Source organism: Dromiciops gliroides, chromosome 1 (genome assembly GCF_019393635.1).
Source record: "Dromiciops gliroides isolate mDroGli1 chromosome 1, mDroGli1.pri, whole genome shotgun sequence".
Taxonomy (NCBI): domain Eukaryota; kingdom Metazoa; phylum Chordata; class Mammalia; order Microbiotheria; family Microbiotheriidae; genus Dromiciops; species Dromiciops gliroides.
Genome location: NC_057861.1, coordinates 157,482,932 through 157,503,221, shown reverse-complemented (window position 1 = coordinate 157,503,221; position 20,290 = coordinate 157,482,932). Strand labels below are relative to the sequence as shown.

General features: G+C 35.3%; 1 protein-coding gene across 1 annotated transcript in view; it reads left to right on the top strand.

The window, feature by feature from the left end:
• The window catches only part of CNBD1 (cyclic nucleotide binding domain containing 1), a 597,705-nt gene that overhangs the window by 22,128 nt on the left and 555,287 nt on the right, over nt 1–20,290 (top strand). Inside the window, 1 exon segment of the mRNA XM_043992600.1 lies at nt 3,948–4,020. Coding sequence (XP_043848535.1) covers nt 3,948–4,020 — 73 coding nt within the window.

Sequence of the window (20,290 nt, the reverse complement as noted above, 5' to 3'; positions counted from 1 at the left end):
TGCTTTCTCTTCTGTCTTGTATTTTATCTATCCACTGGACTTGGAATTAGGAAACCCTGAGTTCAAATCCTACTTCAGGCACTTAACATCTGGGAGAATTGTTGAACCTCTTGGCCTACGTTTCCTCTTTAAAATGGGAGGCTTAACTTGATGGTCTGTAAATCATAGGATCATATGATTCTGTGATAAAGATCCACCAGTTTGAACTTAGAAATAGAATACCTCACTTTGATACGTAGACTGAAAATTGATTTTGTGACCTGGCTCTCTCAAATTATCGGAATATTTGTAGCTATATTTGGAAGGTTCTCAGATTGTCTGCTCAGGAGCTGAGCTTCTGGAGAGACATTGAAATCAGAACTAGAGATTTATAAAATTAGAGATTCATCAAGACCAGATCAGATGTCTTTGGACTCCAGGAGGAGGAATACTCAGTTGATACGCTCTTCTTTGAATCCTCAAAGCTAGAGTCCAGCCATCAATCCAGATTCCAAAAGGTGAGGGATGAGGGCTCTCACATGCTTGGTTGGTATACCAGTGATCTTATGCTAACCTATGGGGCATCTGTTTCAGCATTTTTTAGTGGAATGAAAAATGTCCAGGTAAGTCTTTTCTCAAAGTCACCAGGCTGGTAGCCTGAGAATAAGATGGGTCAATGGTTACCTCAGTTTCTAGCCAACAGCCCTGAATTGAAGATGCAACTCATTTTTATAAGCATAGAACAAAGAATAGTATAGAGGAGGTGACATCATGGGGTTGAGCACTATGTGATTGGTTACATAGCTGAGGTGAGGGGAACATGATTGGTTGGAAGTTTGGTAATGAGGGGCTACCAATAGGTCTCCCCCTTCACCCCTGAAACTAAGAAATATTCATTATTTAAGTCCAGCTGCAAGGTCTAGAGATAATGGACCAGACATTTAGGACAGCAAACCAGATATCCTGGAAGGCTAGTTTGGTGGTGTAAAGATATTAAGATTCAACCCTCTTATGGCAAGCCACATCCACCAAGGTTAACTAAATTCTTTGAATAAAGAATAGAATGGTGATTAGCAAGAGAACTGGATTTCTAAATGTAACCCATTACAGGCCAGCTGAATTCTGAACTACGTTCAGAGACAAATCACCCCAACTTAGGTGGTTACAGGAAAAATTAATTAATTATAAGGAGGATCAATAAAAAAGTGATATAGTATCAATTTAAAATTTTCAGAAGGAAAGCTATGATAAACCTGGATGGCATAATAAAAAGCATGGACATCACTTTGCTGGCAAGGGTCCATATAGTCAAAGCTATGTTTTTTTTCCAGTAGTAATGTATGGCAGTGTGAGTTGGATTATAAAGAAATATGAGTCCTGCAGAATTGACACTTTTATGTTGTGGTGTTGGAGAATACCTTTGAAAGTCCCTTGGACAACAAGGAGATCAATTCAGTCAATACTTAAGAGAAATTAATTCAAATTACTCATTGGAAGGTCAAAAATCTGAAACTGAAGCTTAAATATTTTCACCACATAATGAGAAGATTGGACTCATTGGAAAAGACCTTGGTGTTGGGAAATATTGAAAGTAAAAGGAGAAGGATCAGTAAAGAATGAGATGGATAGATAATGTCATGGAAGCAACAAAAATGGGCTTTAGGAGATGGGGGAAATAGAAAGGCCAGGAGTGCTATGGTCTATGGGGTCACGAAGAGTCAGACATGACTGAACAAATGAACAATAGAGAACTATTTGTGTTGACTGAGTAGGGAAGTTGACATACTTGCATTATAGGAAAATTAATTTTGTAGCAGTGTGGATATTGGACTGGAGTGGGGAGGGAACAGAGGCTATGAGACCAATTAGGAGGCTATTGTAAACATCCAGGCAAGATGTGAGGAGGGCAAGAATTAGGGTGGCTATTGTGTGACTAGCAAGAAAGGGAATGATTCCAGAAGTATTATGGAAGTAGAAATGGCAAGATTTGAGTAGGGAAATCTGTAAGAGAACTGGGGAAAATGAATAAGTTCCATCTTGCACATTCCATTCAGAATGACAGTTTGTGCTGTTGGGACTATTCACAGATATGATAATTTAACCTATGGGAGTTGTTGAAATAACCAAGTGACAGAGTATACAGAGTGAAGAGAAGGTCCAGGCCAGAGCCTTTGGGAATATTCCTAGGTAGAGGGTGTGATATAAGTGATGTCCCAGCAAAGGAGACTGAGGTGGAGTTGTGACACAGGTAGGAGGAGTTAAAGGGGGAACAATAATACAGAAAAAGAAAGTGTCCAGGAGAACAGGGTGGATAACAGTGCTAAATGCTGCAGAGGCCAAGAAGGATTAATGTTGATAAAGATGATCAGATTTGACCATTAAGACAGAAGTGGTACTTTGAAGAAAGGAATTTCAATTGAGTAGGAAGCCAATTATGGTTGAGAACCTGGGAGAATGAAAAGATAGCAGTACCTTCTGTTGAAATAGTAATGCTTGGAAGAGACATAGATCTGGGGGAAACATCATTTAATTCAAACCCAGGATGGTTGAGAATGCTTCGTTATTCTGTGCTATTTATAATTTCCAAATAAAAGATGGAGGGGGGCGAGAAGGAGGGAGGGAGGTACAGAGAGAGAGAGAGAGAGAGAGAGAGAGAGAGAGAGAGAGAGGCAGGGTGGGGGTGAGGGGTCGGGGGTGGAGAGGGGAGAGCAGAGAGGAACAATGAATGTTGTTATTGGTAAGGGCTTACTCATTAACCTTTGCCCCAAAGTCAGAAGCAGGTGCTGTGGTGATGGGAGACAGGGTGTGGGAATGATTGGGCCTAGGATCGATAAATAGTTTGCCATGGGTAACTAGATAGAGAGGGGTTATATGCTGCTTGTCCTGAGGGATTGTCCCAGTCAGCCACCAGGCCAGTTGTGGATGTAATTATATTACATGATTCACTGGGGAGTGAGAGAAGGGAGGTGGAATTCAGTCCATCTTTCTCCCTTCTGATTGACTGATCACCCACCACTTGCGGTTGAGCTAGAATCCCCTTGTGGGATACACCATGGCCTCCCCTTTGGAGATCACTGAAATAGAGAACAAGGTAAGAAGATAGTGTACAATTAAATGCAAGTATTGAATAGCTCACTTATCCTTTCCTTCTCCAACAACCAGTAGACATCTACTATCTTCAGTTTCCGATAACTCTTTATCATCCCATGGAAAGGCTCCTGTTTTAGAAAATGTTCCTTACCTTTGGCATCCCAAATTTTAAGTTCTGAGAGACACATCTGGATGTAATGTCCTTAATGAACCACTTACACGCTAAGTTCAAATGTTATCTCCTATATAAGGCTTTTCCTGATTTTCCCCAACTGTTAGGCTTATGGTTTCCCCTCCTCCTCTCCCTCCAATTTCTTTGTATTTATTTTGCAAAAATATATAATTATATATAATAGTAATATTATTAATCACATATAATATAGAATACATTTATATTATATACAATATAATAGAATCTAATATTAATATAGTAACAGAAATGATATATGATAACAAAGAAGATATAAATAATAATCATAATATATAATTAAAATAATATATAACATCAAACCGTATATAATACACCAAAAATAATATATACTATATATTACATATACAATATATTATATAATAACAAAGGTAATGCACAAATAATAATTATATGTGATTAATGAATATATAATCATATAATATATAATAAATATATAAATAAATATATCTGTAGACATGGCAGATTATACATTCCTGGCATGAGTGCTTTTTCAATGAATGAGTGGACCAACATTTTACCTACCTACTTGCCTAATTCAAAGCTACTCATACCAGATTAATGCTACTAATATTTCACTTCAATAGTCACTAAATTTTCTATATTAAAATTCATTTTACACATTTACTTCAGTTTTCTTTTCTTTCTTTCTTTTTTTTTTTTTTTGCAGAGTTAAAGCCTTCCAAACGAATTGATTATGAACAACTTGAAAAATTGTGTGAAATCAAAGGACTTAAATCTGGGTAAGAGTAAAATGCTGACTTTTAAAATTACATAGCTCAAGTAAATAGTAGGGTATGTAATTTGGGGAGATCGTATAGAAATAAAACAATTGTTGATTCTCAACCCGTTTCTCTAGAATAAATGCCATGCTTTAAGGAAACAATGTAGTAGGAAATATAAGTTATTATGGGCTTGCTACTTCTAACATTCAGCGTATATTGAGGTAGTATGGCACAGTAAAAATAGGTCTGGCTTTGGGATAAAAAAGACCTAGGTTTGAGTCTTTGACTTGGATTCATAATAACTATATGACCATGGGTAAGTCACTTCATTCTCAATGCTTGAGGCTATTCTCTAGTACTATAATTTGGAGATAGTTGTTGCTCTGCATCCACAGGGAGTCATCTACATCAATGAGATTCCAAGTCTGGGCCTAAAACATATATTTGTATTGTAGAAGGCATTAGTATATGGTCAAAAGAACACCCTCAAGCAAATAAGCATGTTATCATTGCTGGAATATAAAATGGTGTCCTTCTTTGAATTATAATGTCCACCTTCTCACCAGAGCAGCCTGCATTTATAATTTCATAGATTTAGACTTGGAGGGGACTTTATAGGAGAATATATTAAAAACCTTTTGAAGTATGCTAATGTTTTGATGGTTTGTTTTCCTTTCAGACTGAAAACAGCATGCTATTTACTTGTATTTCTTAGGATTCCTAAGAAGCTTGAAAAATGTTTGCCTAGAACTGCTAGTCAAGAGAAAAAGAGAATTATGCCATAACTAGAGATTTGGGCTAATATACCTAACTGGCCTCATTAGATCCTCAAATCTCAATAAATAGGCTCATTTTAATGATTGCTTTTGGTAAAGAAAATCCTCCTACATCTGGGATGATTAGAAACAAGTTAGGGCAAATGCATATTTATGGTGTGATTTGTCTTATTATCTGGAGAACTAATAATTTATTTAACATGATTTAAAAATAGGAACTGATTGCTTGCTTGTATTCCAATCTTTTCTTGGACAATATCTTTCAGATTTAACTTTATAAGTGTTCTGAATCTTTTCCCCAGTTGTCACAACATTTTATATACATAGTATAGACATTTTTCCTGTTTTGTCATGTAATTAATAATAACAATAATTTATATTCCTAGAACCTTTATTGACTTTAATGAAGTGGTTTTTTTGTTTTTGTTTTTATGAATAGAGGGATACACCCCTTTGCAGGTGGTTCTTTTCTTTGCAATTTAAAGTTTTAGTTGTCTGGTGGTATTGAGAGGTTTAAGTGAACTGCCCAGGGTATTTGCCAGAAGCAGGACTTCAACCCATGTTTTCCTGACTCTGTGGCTATCTATCAATTACACCAAACTGCCACTTTATTTACCTATATTTTTGGTATGGGCATCATAGGAACACATCGTAACTCATCTCTTTTTCACTGTACTTTATTTTTGTTCAAGTTTTCTCATAGATAATTTGCAGAAAAGCCATGAAAGCCTACTTCTAGGTCTTTTAATTTAATTAATTAATTATTTTTTACATTTCGTGGATATGAGTGGATCACTATGGTGGCTATTTATTTATTACTTCTCACTCCTCCCCCATTACTAGCTTCCTTTCACTTTTCCTCCACTACATCCATGATGCTACTTTTGAGCCATATGATGTGGCTTACTTATATCTACCATATGCAGTTCTCTATTGCTCTTTGGGTCACTCACAAATTTGATACCTTGGCAATTGTTGCATTATAAGACTAGTAATCATACAAAATTCCTGAGAGAACATTTATGTTAAAAATGATGTCTTTGTTCTGGAGCACTTTGGAGCCGATAAATGAACTGCATAATTTCTCAGTGTAATCCAACTTGCTTTCTTCCTCCTATATAATTCTAGGCCCAACTTATTATCTCTCTCCAGTGCTTTTCCAAAATAATATGTACTTGTACTCTAACTCAATAGCAAGCCTGTCCAGCTGAATGCCATAGTCTAGACAACAGGCATTTTTCATTCATTTAGTTTTTTTTTTCTTTTTGAATTCCTACACCAATCTCTTTTGATTATTCATGGATCTCATCAAGGAGGCCCTGCAATGTTCTGGGGCTTGATGTAATTAACAAAACATCATTGGTAAATAGAAGCATCTGGAAGACTTTTCCTTCTTTAGGGAATTCCCTCTTCCACTTGGACTTTGTATAAGATATTATCCTCAGTATTGAAAAACACCTTTTTGAATGATACATTTTTCTTTCTTATACCTTATGTGGCCATTAATAACAAGAGGGCTGTTCATTTTCTATGGTTATGCTGATCAAAATATCTTAACATATGTATGGATGACTCCTTGTTGAAGAGCCTTTCCAAATTGTATTTTGCTTTGTTAACATTTGATAATAATAAGACAGCAACAATTATTTTTAAGTTTATTTTTTGAGCATAGCATTGTGCTAGCTGTTGAGAGAAATGCAAAATTTAGCTATGTTGGAGCTTAAATCTGTTGTCTCATTTTATCTTCCTACCATCCATGAAGTAGGCAGTACAAGTAGAATCACTCCAATTTTAAGATGAAAAAACTGAGAATTAGGGAGATTAAAAAGTGGTTTTTTTAAGGTCACATGGATAATCAATGATAGAGCTGATAATCAAAATCAGGTTTTCTAGAAAGAAAGTGTTTCTTTCACTACACTATCCTGACATGAAGAAAAAGAGTTTGTCACATAATAAATTTCCTGTATTCCCAAGAATCAACTATTTAAGAATTAGATCTCATCTTTATAACAGTATTTTTACTTGTCACTACCAACTAACAAAAAAATATATTTCCTGGTTGGCACAATTAAAAGATGAAAACAGATCATCAAGGTTTTTCTAAAACACAGAATATAAAACTAAAGTGGTAACATGTGGAAATTCTGAGAAAATAAGTTTATGCAAACATATTCACTCAGGAAAAATTATTAATATTATTATGTATAAATCATCAACAAATAGGAAATTTTGACAAATTAGCACATATCAAAAAGAAGTCAGGAAATTGAAAAACTCTTCTGAGGAGCCCAAACTTCTGAAACTGGCTCATTTAAAAAATACCAATATTCTGTTGGCATTGTATGGTATTGAATCAAAGAGTACACTGAGAAATTAGAAATGAATAACATTGAGTGCCATGAGAGGACAATGAAGAGTTGCAGGGCAGATGTGAGTAGGCTACAACATATAACAAATAAGGAACTTCAAAAAAGAAACAGAATAAAAGATTCCCCTGAAGAAACACATGATTAAAAAGGTGGAATGTTCATATGGTGAGGTTGATGGATGACTAGTGTACAGTATAAGAACTGGACTGGTATTTTTGAGATATCTAGAAAAAGCAAGGAATATATCTAGAATTTTGGGTAACATCTGAGACAAACTTATGGGAAATCATGAACAAGAACTATACAGAGTGGGTTTATATCTCTGGAGGTAACTAAATTGAAGAGCTTACAAATCCACTTGAGTACTTCACAAGTATGTGTAATAGACCTGAATACCTGAGACACAGAGGCAAAAAAAAAAAATGGCAGTACATATCCTCAAGGAACTTGCCATCTAGGAAGGTAAGATGAGATACACACACATATACATATATACGCATATATGTATATACATACTCATATGTATACATCTGTACATATAATATACTAAAAAGTACAATACAGTTAACATGTGAGTAGAATGAAAGATAAATAATTCTTAGGGCAATCATGGGTTTCATGGTAGAGGTGGAAGTTTAGCTAGACCTTTGAAGATTCATAGGTTGTCAGTAACAAAGGGAAGTACATCATATAGGAGCAGGGAAGAATATGATCAAAAGTATTGAGTAGGGGGGCAGATAGATGGCGCAGTGGTTAAAGCACCGGCCCTGGATTCAGGAGTACCTGAGTTCAAATCCGGCCTCAGACACTTGACACTTACTAGCTGTGTGACCCTGGGCAAGTCACTTAACCCCCATTGACTGCAAAAAAAACCAAAAAATAAAAAACAAAACCCAAAAAAGTATTGAGTAAGCAAAGGATTAAGGAATATTTAGGGTCTGTAGATAATCCATTTTGTTTGGATCATATAGTATGTGAAGGGGAGTAGTGTGAGATAAAGATGAAATGGTAGATGGGGAGAGCCCTGGATTCTAAGTTAGGGAGTTCAGCTTTTATTTGGTAAGTAATATTGTTCTTGAGTCATTTTTCAGCCATGTCTGACTCTTTGTGATCCCATTTGGAGTTTTCTTGGCAAGGATACTAGAGTGGTTTGCTATTTCTTTCTCTAGCTCATTTTACAAATGAGGAAACTGAGGCAAACAGGGTTAAGTGACTTACCCAGGGTCACACAACTAGTAAATATCTTGAGTCCACATCTGAACCCAGGGAAATGTCTTCCTGACTCACCCCACCTGGCCACTTAGCTGCCTCCAGACATCCTAGTCCAGAGTTTGGATAGGGATGTTGGTTGAAGAATTGTTTATATAGAGTTTTGAGAAAGCTGTGAAAAGAAATGAAATTACTAAGAGAGATGATATAGAACAAAAGGGCCAGTGCCAGAATTTGAATATTTACTTTAAATGTTTGGGAAGAGGAAATAAAGACAGGGAAAGGAGTAGTTAGGTAAGAAGAGGTTCATATTTTTTCCTATTGAACAAGTGGGAAAACTTATTCAAGGGAAAAAGGGAGAACATCAAAAGTGCAAAATTTCTCATCAGAGAGTGGTGTTATTAACCAGGTGTTAATGGCCAGAGATAGTGGATCCCAGGCATAAAATAAATGATGGTCCAAGGGAGGAAGAAGTTCATTGTGACAAACTAACAAGGTGCCAAAAAATTTGTACCTTCTATAGTGTTCTCTCAATTTTACTATGTATAGAATCAGAAAGTGTTATTAGTTTGTGAGAATTTGAGAAATACCATGCAAAATTATAAAATAGAAGAGTAATTAAGCATGCTTTGCTTGACCCTAAAAAGTAGGACTAAGAGCAAGCACTGGGAAACACAGGGTTGTATATTTGGGCTCTATAAAAGGAAAACACCTTACAATAACTAGAACTATTTACAAATGGAATGGATTGCCTGGTTTGAAAATGGCTTCCCAGGACTGAAGGTCTTCAAATAGACCATAAATATCTACTTAGGAGGATGTTTTGGAAGGATTCATGTTTTATGGGATGATATTACTATATCTTTGTGGTCTCTTCAGGATCTTATATTCAACAAATCTAGGAGTGATTACCAATCAATCTCAAAATCAAACAGTTCTTATGAGGAAATTTTTAAAATGTTGTATTGTATTTTTATTTATTTTGTTAAACATTTCCCAATTTCATTAAAGTTTTTTAAAACCACAAACTTAAATTATTATTTTTAAAAAATTCCAAGTTCTCTCCTTTCCCATTCCCCTCCCCCTTTCTCATCCAATGAGAAAGCAGGAAAAACAAAACCTATTACAAATATGTAGAATAATGCAAAATAAATTTCTACATTAACCACCTCTCCCATCCATGAGAAAAATAAAGAGAAAAAAAATCTGCTTCAATCTGCAGTCTTCATTCATTAGTTATCTATCTAGAGGTGGATAGTTTATTTTATTATGTGTCCTTTGGAATTGTAGTTGGTCGTTTTGTTGATCACAATTGCTGTCTTTCAAAATTGCTTGTCTTTATAATATTGTTACTTTATACATTGTTCTCCTGGTTCTACTCACTTCATTTTGTGTCAGTTCATATAGGTGTTCCCAGGTTTTTCTGAAACTAGATCCTTCATCATTTCTTACAGTACAACAGTTTTAAACTATCACATTCATATAACATAACTTGTTCAGCCATTTCCCACTTAATGAGCATCCACTCAGTTTCCAATTCTTTCCAGCATTAAAAGAACAGTTATAAATATTTTTGCACAAATGGTTCCTTTTCCTTTTCCTTTGATCTCTTTGAGCTATAACCCTAGTAGCAATATTGCTGGGTCAAGGAGTATGAACAGTGCAATTTTCTAACATTTGCTAGCCTTTTTCATTTTCCTTTTTTTGGTTATTTAGCCAATTTGTGGGGTGAAAGGTGGTACCTCCGGGTTTTTAAAATGTGCATTTCTCTAATTAGTGTTTCAGAGCATTTTTCATATGGCTACTGCTAGCCTTGATTTCTTCCTCTAAAAACTCTATTCATATCATTGGACCACTTATCAACTGGGGAATTGCTCTTATTTTTGTAAATTTGATTTACTCCCCTATATATGAGTCCTTTATCAGAGAAATATGCTCTGCTGCAAAGGTTTTCCCATTTTCCTGATATTTTCTAAATTTAGCTGCATTAATTTTGTGCAAAACCTTTTTAATTTTATATAATCAAAATTGTTCATTTCTTCTTCTCTGAACCTTACTACCTTTTGTTAGGTAATGGACTCTTCTTCTATCCATAGATCTGGCAGGTAATTTCTTTCCTGTTCCACTAATTTGCTTACAATATCACCCTGTATGTCTAAATCATATGTACCTTTTGAGCTTATTTTGGCATAAAATATGAGATGTTGGTCTATGCCTAGTATCTGTTAGACTACTTTCCAGTTTTACCAATGGTTATTGTCAGATGGAAAGTTCTTGCCATAATAGCTCAGATCAGGGTTTATTTGCTTCTTGATACTGTGTACATAATCTGTTCCACTGGTACCCTAGTACCAAATATTTTGTAGTATATTTTGAGATATGGTACTGTTAGGCCTCATTCCTTCTCATTTTTTCCCTTGAATTTCCTTGATATCCTTGAACTTTTTTCCTCTGGATGAATTTTGTCATCATTTTTTTTTTCTAGCTCTTTAAAGTAAATCTTTGGTTCTTGATTTGGCACTGAATGAGTAAATTAATTTAGGTAGTATTGTCATTTTTATTATACTGTCTCAGTCCACCTGCGAACAAATAATATTTCTCCAATTCTTTTAGATCTGATTATTTGTGTGAAAAATGTTTCAGACTGTGTTCATATAGTTACTGTGTATGTTTTGACAGATAGATTCCCAAGTATTCTATATTGTCTACAGTTATTTTAAATGGGATTTCTTCTTCTCTCTCTTCCTATTGGATTTTGTTGGCAATGTCCAGAAATGCTAATGATTTATGTGGGTTCATTTTATGTTTTGCAGATTTGCTGAAGTTATCTAAAAAAATTTTAGTTGGTTATCTAAGTACACCATCATATCATCTGTAAAAAGCAATAGTTTTGTTTTCTCATTGCTTACATTTATTCCTTCAATTTCTTTTTCCTGTATTATTGCTATAGCTAATATTTTTGTGAGATTTAAAATTGGATATTAGATCATAAATCTCCCCTCTTTAACCTTTCCCTTAATTTATCTCCCAGACTAGTAAATGGAAGAAGCTTCTGGTTTTCTAGTTAGAGCTTTTATTGTGTGGTCGTTACCAGGTTATATTGATTAGAGGGATAGGAAAGTAGAAATACAAAACAAATAGGCTTAAGTCTAAGCTTAGTCTATATTCCGTATAAAACTCACCAAAATCCCAAGGCCACCTTTGGGGAGAGAGAGAGACCAAGTCAAGTGCATGCTGCTAACCGCGAGCTGGGCCGAGTCGAACTCCAGTCAGTGTCTGTCTGTGCAGCGCAGCCAGGGGACCAACAGAGCAGGAAAAAGATCCCACTTCCATTCTCTCCTTTCCTTTTAAGCTCGCATCCCGGAAGTCGAGTGCTCAGCAGGCGATCTGGCGTGCGTAGCAGGTGGACTGGTGTGCGTAGCTCATGCCGTTGGTCTCCTCCCCGAAAGGGTGGTCCTTAAAAAAAAACTGGCATCTCTTCATTATCGCTAACCGACTGTTAAAACTTTTTACCACATTCCCCCCTTTTGTTCCTCAAGAAACAAAATGTTTCCTTGATGGAACAGTAAAACAGCTAGTTAGTGTCAAGTGTCTGAGGCCGGATTTGAACTCAGGTACTCCTGAATCCAGGGCCGGTGCTCTTGCCTAAAAAACGAATTTCAAATTTCTGGGCCCTAGTATTCTAGGTACTCTATGATTGGGCACCACTCTACCTTTATGTTAGAAGAATTCCATGTTCTAGCCACATTGACTTATGATTGTTGATATTCCAAGTACTACTCCTTGTATATTCTCACTTCCATACCTTTACTCATACTATTCAAGTTCATGGCTAGACCATTGTGAAAACCTTGTAATTGATCTCCCAGACATCCCTTTATTCTCTTTGTGGGTTCATTCCTAGTCATCTTTTTGAATGGAGTCCTCCCTGATTTCTTTATAGGAAAGACCTCAGACCTGATATAGTTCTTTGATATGCACTTCTCTAATGCGCATCCTAGTTATGTTTTCTGTATGTTTTTGTTTTTGTTTTTTTTTGGTGAGGCAATTGGGGTAAATGACTTGCCCAGGGTCACACAGCTAGTAAGTGTTAAGTGTCTGAGGTCGGATTTGAACTCAGGTCTTCCTGACTCCAGGGCTGGTATTCTATCCATCGTGCCACCTAGCTGCCCCTGTGTTTGGGTTTTAAAGCCCTATGAATCTATAAACACCATGAAGGCAAAAGACCTTCTCTTTTTTTCCCCCACATTTTTTATTTAAAGTTTTGAGTTCTAAATTCTTTCTCTCTCCCTCCCTCCCTACTCTCCCTTCTCCCTGAGACAGTAAGCAATCAGGTATACATTATACATGTGCAATTATGTAAAATATTTCCATATTAGTAATTTTGTATAAGATGATTTACATAAAACAAAAAAAATGAAAGAAAGTAAAAATAGTGTGTTTCAGTATGTATTAAAACAATATCAGTTCTTTCTTGGGAGGCAGATAGTATACTTCATCAGTCCTTTGGGATTGTTTTGGATCATTGAATTGCTGAGAATAGCGAAGTCATTCACATTTCTTCATCGAACAATCTTTCAGTTCACTTTACTATACATCAGTTCATATAAGTCTTTCAAGTTTTTCTGAAATCATTCTGCTTAGAATGAGTTTCTAGTTCATCCTTATTACAGATAATGCTTGCTCTTGGTTTTAGATAGGTAATACTTTTCACTTTAAATCCCTGTACTTTCTAATTGTTTTTTAAAACAGAAATGGATGTTATGTTTGTCAAAAAATTTTTCTTCATCAATTAAAATAGTTATGTGATTTTTGTGTTTCTTAAAAATTCATATGGTCATTCACGCTAATGTTTTTTGTAATATTAAGCCAACCCTGAATTCCTGGCATAAATTCAACATAGTCATAATAGATGATCTTTGGAATTTATTACTGTAATCTCTTGGCTAATATTTTATTTTAAAAATCTCACAACAATTTAATTAAGGAAATTGGCCTACAGTTTTAAAAATAGATTTTGAACCTCACTGGTTTAGATATCAAGATCATATTTTGTTATAAAAGAAATTTGGTAGGACTTCTTTATCTAATTTTTCAAGCAATTTATGCAGTATTGGAATTAATTGTCCCTAAATATATGGTAGAATTCACTTTTAAATCTATCTAATTTGGGGAGTTTTTTTTCTTAGGGAGATAATTGATGGTTAGTTAAATTCTTTTTTTGAGATAGGGTTATTTAAGTATTCTATTTCCTGTTCTGCTAATATGGCCAATTATTATTTTTGTAACTATTCGTCTATTTTATTTAGTGTCACTTTTACTGGTATATAGTTGGGCAAAACAACTTCCAATTCTTTCTTTTATTACTTATTAATTTGTTGTAAATTCACCTTTCTAATTTTTGATACTGGTTAATTTGGTTTTCTTCTTTCTTAATAATCAGATTAGGTAATTATCAACCAATTTTATTGTTTTTCAAAAATTATTTAATTAAAACCACTTTCAATTTTGTTAATCTCTTCTTTGATTTTTAGGTTTTCTATTTTGGTGTTTAATTGGTATTTTAAAATTTGTTTGTTATTTTTCTATATTTTTTTGTTGCATGTCAAGTTTATTGATCTGCTCTTTCCTTATTTATTGATATAAGCTTTAGAGATATATTTCACCCCAGTACTTCTTTGGCTGCATCCCTCAAATTCTGGTGTGTTATCTCATTCTTGTCACTATCTTTAGTGAAATTATTGTTTCTATGATTTATTCTTTGACCTACTCATCTTTAGGATTAGATTATTTAGTTTCCAATTAACTTTTAATCTATACTTCAAAGGCCTTTTATTGAATGCAATTTTTATTTCATTATGGTCAGAAAAATAAACATTAAATATTTTTACTTTTCTACATTTGTTTGTAACATTTTTATGCCTGCATATTTGGTCATTTTTGGGAGCAGGTGTCATGCACAGCTGAGAAAGTTATCCTTTCTATTCCCTTTCAATAGTTTCCTGAGGTCTATTATGTCTAACTTTTGTAAAATTTTACTAATATTCTTACCTTTTTTCTTGATTATTTTATAATTATATTGAACTAGGTATGGAAGGTGGGGTAAATTCAGGTCCCCAAGTAGCATAGTTTTATTTTCTATTTTTCTCGTAACTTAACTTTTCCTTCAAGAATTTGGATGCTATTCCATTTGGTGCATGTATGTTCAATATTAATAATAATTCATTTTCTATGGCAACTTTAATAAAATATCTTTTGATTAATTATATTCTTGCTTTTGCTTTGTCTGAGATTGATTGCCATCTCTTTTATGTACTTCACCTGAAGCATAATAAATTCTGCTTATTTTTCTATTTCAAGTGTCTTTCTTATAAACATCTTGTTGATTTTTTTTTCTAATCCATTCTGCTATCTACTTCCATTTTATTGGTTAAGTTAATCTCATTCACAGTCATAGTATATGATTGCTAACTATATTTCTATTCTCTCTCATATATGTGTGTGTGTGTGTGTGTGTGTGTGTGTGTGTGTGTGTGTGTGAATATGAATATGAATATGAGACCCCCTTAAGGGTCTGTTTTGCTTCTGTCTACTGCCTTCCTTAATCAATCCTCCCTCTTAGTCACCTCCTCTCCACTATCTCTTAACTCCTTTCCCTCCTACTTCTATGTTGAATAAGGTGAATTTCTGTATCCAACTGTTTGTATGTTTAATCTTCCTTCCTTGAAATTTCACCCCCATTAAATGGCCCCGTCCCTTGAATAAACTCTTCCTTGCATGCTTCGTTTATGTAATTTTTTGCTATTGTTCTCCTTTTCCCCTCTCCCCTTCTCTTAATGTGTCATTTCCCCCTACCATTCCATTTTTATTTTAAGATTATTTCAACATAATAAAACCACACCCAGGGCCTCTGTCTAATTAAATTCCTTTTAAGAGTCTTAGTAATGATAAAGTCCGAGGGGTTATATATATCCTTTCCACACATAAGACAATAAACAGTTTAACCTTGTTAAGTCCATTATAATTTTCCCTCATGTTAGCATTTTTATGCTTCTTTTTAGTCTTGTGTTTGAATGTAAATTTTTTTATTCAGCTCTAGTCTTTTCATTAGGAAGGCTTGAACATCTTCTATTTCATTAAATGCCTATTTTTTTCTCCCATAGAATTATAATGAGTTTTCCTGGATACAGGTTATATTTGGCTGTAATCCTCTATCCTTTTTCTTCCAGAATATCTTATTGTAAGCCCTCCTTTATAATGGTGGATGTTATATTTTGTGTGATCTTGATTCTGGTTCTATAATACTAGAATTCTGTCTTTCTTGCTAATTGCATTATTTTGTACTTGACCAGGGAGTTCTACATTTTGTCTGTAACATTCCTGGGAGTTTTCATTTTGGGATTTCTATCAGGAAATGACCAATGAATTCTTTTGATTCCTTTGTCCCCTGCTTTTAAGATATCTAGGCAGTTTTCCATTATAATCTCTTGTAATTTGATGTCCATGCTCTGTTTTAGTTCATGCCTTTTGAGTGGTCCAATAATTCTTCAATTATCTCACCTCAATCTGTTTTTCAGATCAGTTGTTTTTCCTATTAGTTATTTCACATTTTCTTTATTTTTTTCAGTCTTTTAAATATTTCTTGATGTCTCCTGGAGTCATTAGCTTCCACTTGACCAATTCTAATTTTTAGAGTCATTTTCTTCAGTGAATCTTTGTACCTCTTTTACTAGTTGACCAATTCTAATTTTAAGGAGTCATTTTTCATAAATGTTTTGTCCATTTCTTTTTACAAAACTGTTAATTCTCTTTTCATAACCTTTTTTGCATAACCTTCATTTCCCCAGCTTTTACTTTACTGCTCTTATTTAGTGTTTATTATATATATATAGGTTTTGTTCTCCAATTTGAATTTTCCTTTTTTTTTTTTTTTGCTTGTAGATGTTTTCAATTGCCTTCTTCTGAGTTTGTTTCTTGAGTTTCCTCATCACCATGATAGGTTTTTGTAGTCTTGATTTTTGTTGTTGTTGTTTGCTCATTCTTCCAGCTTACTTCTTGACTTTGGACTTTATTTTAAGTGTTGGGCTCTGCTCCTTTCTGGAGAGGAGGTCTGTCCAGAGCTTCTGTCATTCTATGTTTTCTATTTTTACAGCTTAGTCTTGGTGGGACCCTACAAATTTTCAGTGTTTCCAAGGTTGTGTGATCTGGGGAAGAGGTTTGTTCACTGAAATCTTTGCCTGAACTCTTCAAGTTTCTGACCTTAATTGAATTTCAGTAGACTGCTGCTCCCCTTGGTTACTGTTAGCCCAATATGAGGTTCTGAATGTTCCAAGTTACCAAACTGCTTTACTCCCCTTTGTTTTCACTTTCCTGCCATGGTTATTCCACTGCAGGTTTATGTGCAGAGCTAAAGGTTAGAATTAAATCCTCCCCTCTACCCCAGGCAGCTCTTGGCTCAAAGCCATGCAGCTAAGTTTTGAAACCTTATTCCTTGCTTTGTATGCAGCTAGTGATGTGGGCTGGAATTTGGGGTCAAATTGATTGTGATTCATCCCAAAAGAATTACAAGACACAGTGAATCAGTTTCCTAAGTTTTATTGCAATACTGTGGGTGACCACAGGGAGAGAACCAGAATATTGGAAAGGTATCTCTCAAATAAGGAAAGGAAAGACAGTTATATTTATAGTATGGATAAATTGATTATCAGTCTCATTATTATAATCTCCACCTAGGGGTGTTACAAGGGGAGGGCTTATCCTAATCTGGAGTTCCTGGGGTCCTAAACCAACCCCCAAGGTGGGTACCTTTGTCAGTGGAGGTGTACTTTTGGGGTTTACACATCATAAGGTGAATCTGGGGACAAATTTGGCCTCTTCTGCGCATGTCTCTTTCTGATTCCCATGGCTAGTTTCAAAACATCTCCATTTTTCATTAGAATTTCTATAGGTTGTCTTTTTCCTTTATTGTTATTTTGACCTGACCCATTTTGGTCCGTTATGGATGTTGATCACTAGGGGTATGAGAACCTAACATAAGTTATCCATTAACTGGGATCTGACTCCCTTTTAGAGCTAATATCTGTACCAGAGCTTGGGTCTTAGATTTTTCTATTAACCCTTTTTTGCCTCCTACGTCACTAAGGCTTCTTTCAACTTGACCAAGACCACTTTTCTCCACCATGAATTGTGAAGTGTAACTGAATAATTAATTACAGAGGTTCCAGCTGGTGTTCATTTCTGTTTCCAACATTAATTCAGGGGGCCCTTGGGATCTCTTTCTGCCCTGGTGCCACCACTGCTTCTGATGCTGTACTGTGTACCTGGCCTGTCTCTGTTCCAATGTCTACAGTTTTCTTTATCTTCCAAAGCGGCCCTGGCCTGTAAAAGTGACTCACTGTGAATTCTTCATGGCTTTCCTCATCAGAATTCAATCCAGACATTTTCCAGGTTATTGTGGAAGTGTATTGGGTTAACTGGGAAAAACTGCCAACTTTCTGCCGTCATTACTCTTCCTTTGAGAAAATCTTTTCTGAAATGGATTCTATTTTATCTTTTTTATAACTAATAGTGGCTATTTTGAACTCTACTTGATGTTAATAATTTATAAATGATCAAGTTTCTAGTTTTTGTTTTCATTAATAGATGCTCTTTTATTTGTTTTCTTAGAATTGCAACATAGCTATTGCTACGCATTGAGGTACATAAATTAAATTTTGATGTAAAAAAAGATACCAATAATTCCTTGAAGAAAAAATTAACTATATACCCTTGCCTCCTTGACTTTGCCCATGTCTTTTTTTTTTTTTTTGTAAAATAAAAAGATTTTTATTAGGTGAGGAATATATGGCTGGGGAACAGATCACCTTGGTGACTGTCCCACTGGAGTAAGAGAAGTTTTGTCTTTTGTATTTTTACTAGACAAAAAGGATGGAAGGGCATTACAAAGAACTGTGAGGGAAATGTAACAACAGGGAGGGGATTTTGGAATAATGGGGCATCAGTAAGATATGTAGCACTCATGCATATCTTGTATATCACTGTACTTGGCAACACCCATTCCTAAGGTGGGAGGCAGAGCTGCCCCTCCCCTGGGAGTTGGGATCTTTAGGTTTCTTGGGGTCCCACTGCATTCCCATAACATTCCCCCCTCTATTTTGGGGGAGAAAGGTGCAAAGGTCCATCTTCTATAGCTTCTTCAAGACTGAAAAATGGGGTGTAGAAATGTCCCTGTCAATTAAAACCCAAGGGTCTCAGGGACATCACTGTGGCTTCAGTGAAAGCTTTAATTCTAGAAGTGACTAAAGAAGTGACATATTACAAATATAAAGTCCATACAGAAAGATGCATGCAATTTTCAAAATTCTAGGTATGAAAACAATCATGAAGTCTAGGATGGAGAGCTGGAAAACAATTGGCTGTCAGTGTCTGCCATGATATACATACAGCACAAAGTATATTACTCTACCTTTAGCTGCAAGTAAATAGTCTTCGGCTATTCTATTGTCCATTACTACATAAACCAAAGAATCTAGGGACTCTTGAAGGTCCTCAAGGCCTAAAGCAGTTTCATTAGAAATCTTTTCCATTGCTAAAGTCAGATTAGTTAGGATTGCCTCATGTTCTAGGCACCCCACCAAAGGAAGGGCAAGGGCCACAGTTTTACAGATCTACCACAGGAAATTATCTCAAGACCTCCCTTTTGCCCCATGCCTTTCCTCAGGAGGAAGAGGGCTCAGAGGGTTCTAATATATAGGGATTCATTAGGATCTATAAAATCCAAGGTACACTGATAATAATTGATGTAGAGGCTGAGGCAAGTAGTGGTTAGGACCATGGACATAAAAACTTTCTCAGGAGACCATCCTAGCAAAGAATGGTGTCTCTGCCTGAGATGCCAGGGGTGTTGTATATGGACCACAAATAAATCTGTATCCTGGAGGAACACACATAGAATCCTTGGTTGACCTAAACAATCGAGTAACATTAGTCCCCCATTCAGAAGAATTGCTGCAGGAGACAGGCATACCACGTCTGAGGCCTGTCTAAGATAGCGCCTTTCCTTGAAACTGCGGGGATATGTCCTGGAAGCATTAAGGCCATGAGCTAAGGAGCCCTGAGAGTTCTTTTCTGCTTGGTGGTCAATTACATACCCAGCAGTCAAAAGGGTCTGCCTTAGTTACTGCTTCTCCTAATTGAATCAGGACATTATCACTCCAGGTAGCAGAGAGTGCAAAATTCAAAAGTAAAAGGAACCTACCCATGTCTTTTTTTTTTTTTTTTTTTTTTTTGGTGAGGCAATTGGGGTTAAGTGACTTGCCCAGGATCACACAGCTAGTAAGTGTTAAGTGTCTGAGGTTGACCTCAGGTCCTCCTGAATCCATGGCCGGTACTCTATCCAGTGTGCCACCTAGCTGCCCCCTAGGGCATTTAAAAAATGTCTTTTTAAAAATTACTTTTATTCAGAACCTAAATAGCAAATGACTATTTTCATATATGTATTAGGACAGAAAAAGAATTGTACTAGAAACTTCAAGTCTCTAGTATACGTAGCTTGTTTCCTTTAAAAGTATTTTAAAAATTAATCATGTCATTTTCAAGCAGTCTTGCTTACATGTTATTCCTTCTATTCTCTTCTATTCCTTTAAAAACTGCTCCAGTGATCTTTTTTTTTTTTGTTTTATTTTATGGGCAACTCAATTCCTACTCCATTTGCACCATTCCCAAATTTAAAATAAGAAATCCAAAACTCTTTAAAAATATGCAAAGGCAAGAAAAACATTTTACATTGTCTATATCCTCAAAATGTATGCTTTATTCTACATCTTGAGTCCATCATCGCTTTGGAAGGCGACTTTCACTAATTTTTCAATTTCTTGTAATCTGACTGACCTTCACTCAAATGAAACTGTTCTCTCTAAAGTTAAAAACAGAGTT